At 39.4% G+C, this 1,687-nt stretch overlaps 1 protein-coding gene across 1 annotated transcript; it reads left to right on the forward strand.

Annotated features, from left to right (window-relative positions):
- Nucleotides 1-605: 605 nt before the first annotated feature.
- Nucleotides 606-1,206, forward strand: LOC113859770 (protein MAIN-LIKE 2-like). Its single transcript, XM_027492461.1, has 2 exons — nt 606-1,023; nt 1,145-1,206. The coding sequence occupies exons 1-2, from the start codon at nt 606-608 to the stop codon at nt 1,204-1,206; spliced, it is 480 nt and encodes a 159-aa protein (XP_027348262.1).
- Nucleotides 1,207-1,687: the final 481 nt, after the last annotated feature.

The following is a 1,687-nucleotide window of genomic DNA, read 5'->3' on the forward strand; positions in this document are numbered from 1 at the left end:
GGTCACGCAGACCAAGAGATAGTGACTTCTCAAGTCACGCAGACCAAGAGATAGTGACTTCTCAGTCACGCAGACCAATAGATAGTGACTTCTCAGGTCACGCAGACCAAGAGATACTGACTTCTAGGTCACGCAAACTAAGAGATAGTGACTTCTCAGGTCACGCAGACCAATAGATAGTGACTTCTCAGTCACGCAGACCACGAGATAGTGACTTCTCAGGTCACGCAGATCAACAGATAGTAACTTCTCGATCACGCAGACCAAGAGATTGTGACTTCTTAGTTACGCAGACCAAGAGATTGTGACTTCTCAAGATTCTAAGGCTACTCTCTCATACCGAAGTTTGTCTATAAATATGTTCATCCAAGGGCACATGTTTTCATTCAAACTTGCGTCTATCTTTGTTCTTCGTTTCTCTTTATCTTTGATCTCATTACTAAAAATGTTGTTCTGGAAGCAAAACGAACACAGGTCCACCTTTATTGGAAGAACGGTAAGTTTTATACATTACCATTATGTAAATCAATATTCTACATATAATGTTACTAATTTATTAATAACTGTAGGAAACTGAAAACATTATTTTATCTTTCTGTCATTCAATGCCAGAACCCAGTCCTCTAATTGTTTCCATACTTGAACAACTTGGTTTTGCTGGGGTTGCAAAATTAAGGCATCTTAAGGTGGATCACGCATTGATAACAGCTTTGGTCAAGAGGTGGAGACCTGAAACTCACACATTTCATTTTCCAACAGGGGAGTGCACCATAACCCTGGAAGATGTTGCACTACAACTCGGGCTAAGAGTTGATGGTTTACCAATCATTGCTCCAACAATGTTTGACTGGGAGGAAATGTGTGACAAATATCTCGGTATCGTACCAGTCAAGGGAGAGTCACTAATTGGCTCTATGGTAAAACTGAAGTGGCTGAGAGACAACATGTTGCCATTACAAGAAGAATCATCTGAAGAAGAAGTTCACACTCATTGTAGGGCTTACATACTAGGTTTAATTGGAGGTGTTTTGATGCCTGACAAAACAGGCAACAAAGTACATCTTATGTATTTAGCTTTATTAACTAATCTTAGAAGAACAAGACGATATAGTTGGGGTTCTGCTTGCTTAGCTATGTTGTACAGGGAAATGTGTAGAGCCACGGAAGTTGGTAGCAAAACAATGGGTGGTTGCTCATCACTGTTAATGTCCTGGGCATGGTATCGCATGCCATATATTGCGCCAATTTCTAGTAATTTACCAACATACCCTCTCGTGTTCAGATGGAGTGGGGGTAGAGTACTCAACTTTCGAAATAAACCTCACAATGATGTTGTGGGGTACAGATCAATGTTTGATCACATTCAAGCTAATCAGGTAACTCTTCATATTTATTTTCTTATCTTTTATACATCATCTTAAGTAACAAAGTTAATTTTATTTGTAGTTTTTATGGGCGCCATATCAAGACTTGCAAACATCAATACCCATGGAAGCATATAGAGATGTCCAATTGTGGACTTCATGTACTGCCATCCTTTGTTTTGCAATTGTTGAATGGCACCAAATAGATAGAGTCAAATTACAGTTTCGTCTCTTCCAAGAAGTCCCTTCTCCACAGAATAATTTGAATGACCTCCACAAAATTGACATGAGAGGAAGACAGGATGAAAATTGGGTTACAAGAC

Source organism: Abrus precatorius, unplaced genomic scaffold (assembly GCF_003935025.1).
Source record: "Abrus precatorius isolate BTA unplaced genomic scaffold, Abrus_2018 Scaffold2, whole genome shotgun sequence".
Taxonomy (NCBI): domain Eukaryota; kingdom Viridiplantae; phylum Streptophyta; class Magnoliopsida; order Fabales; family Fabaceae; genus Abrus; species Abrus precatorius.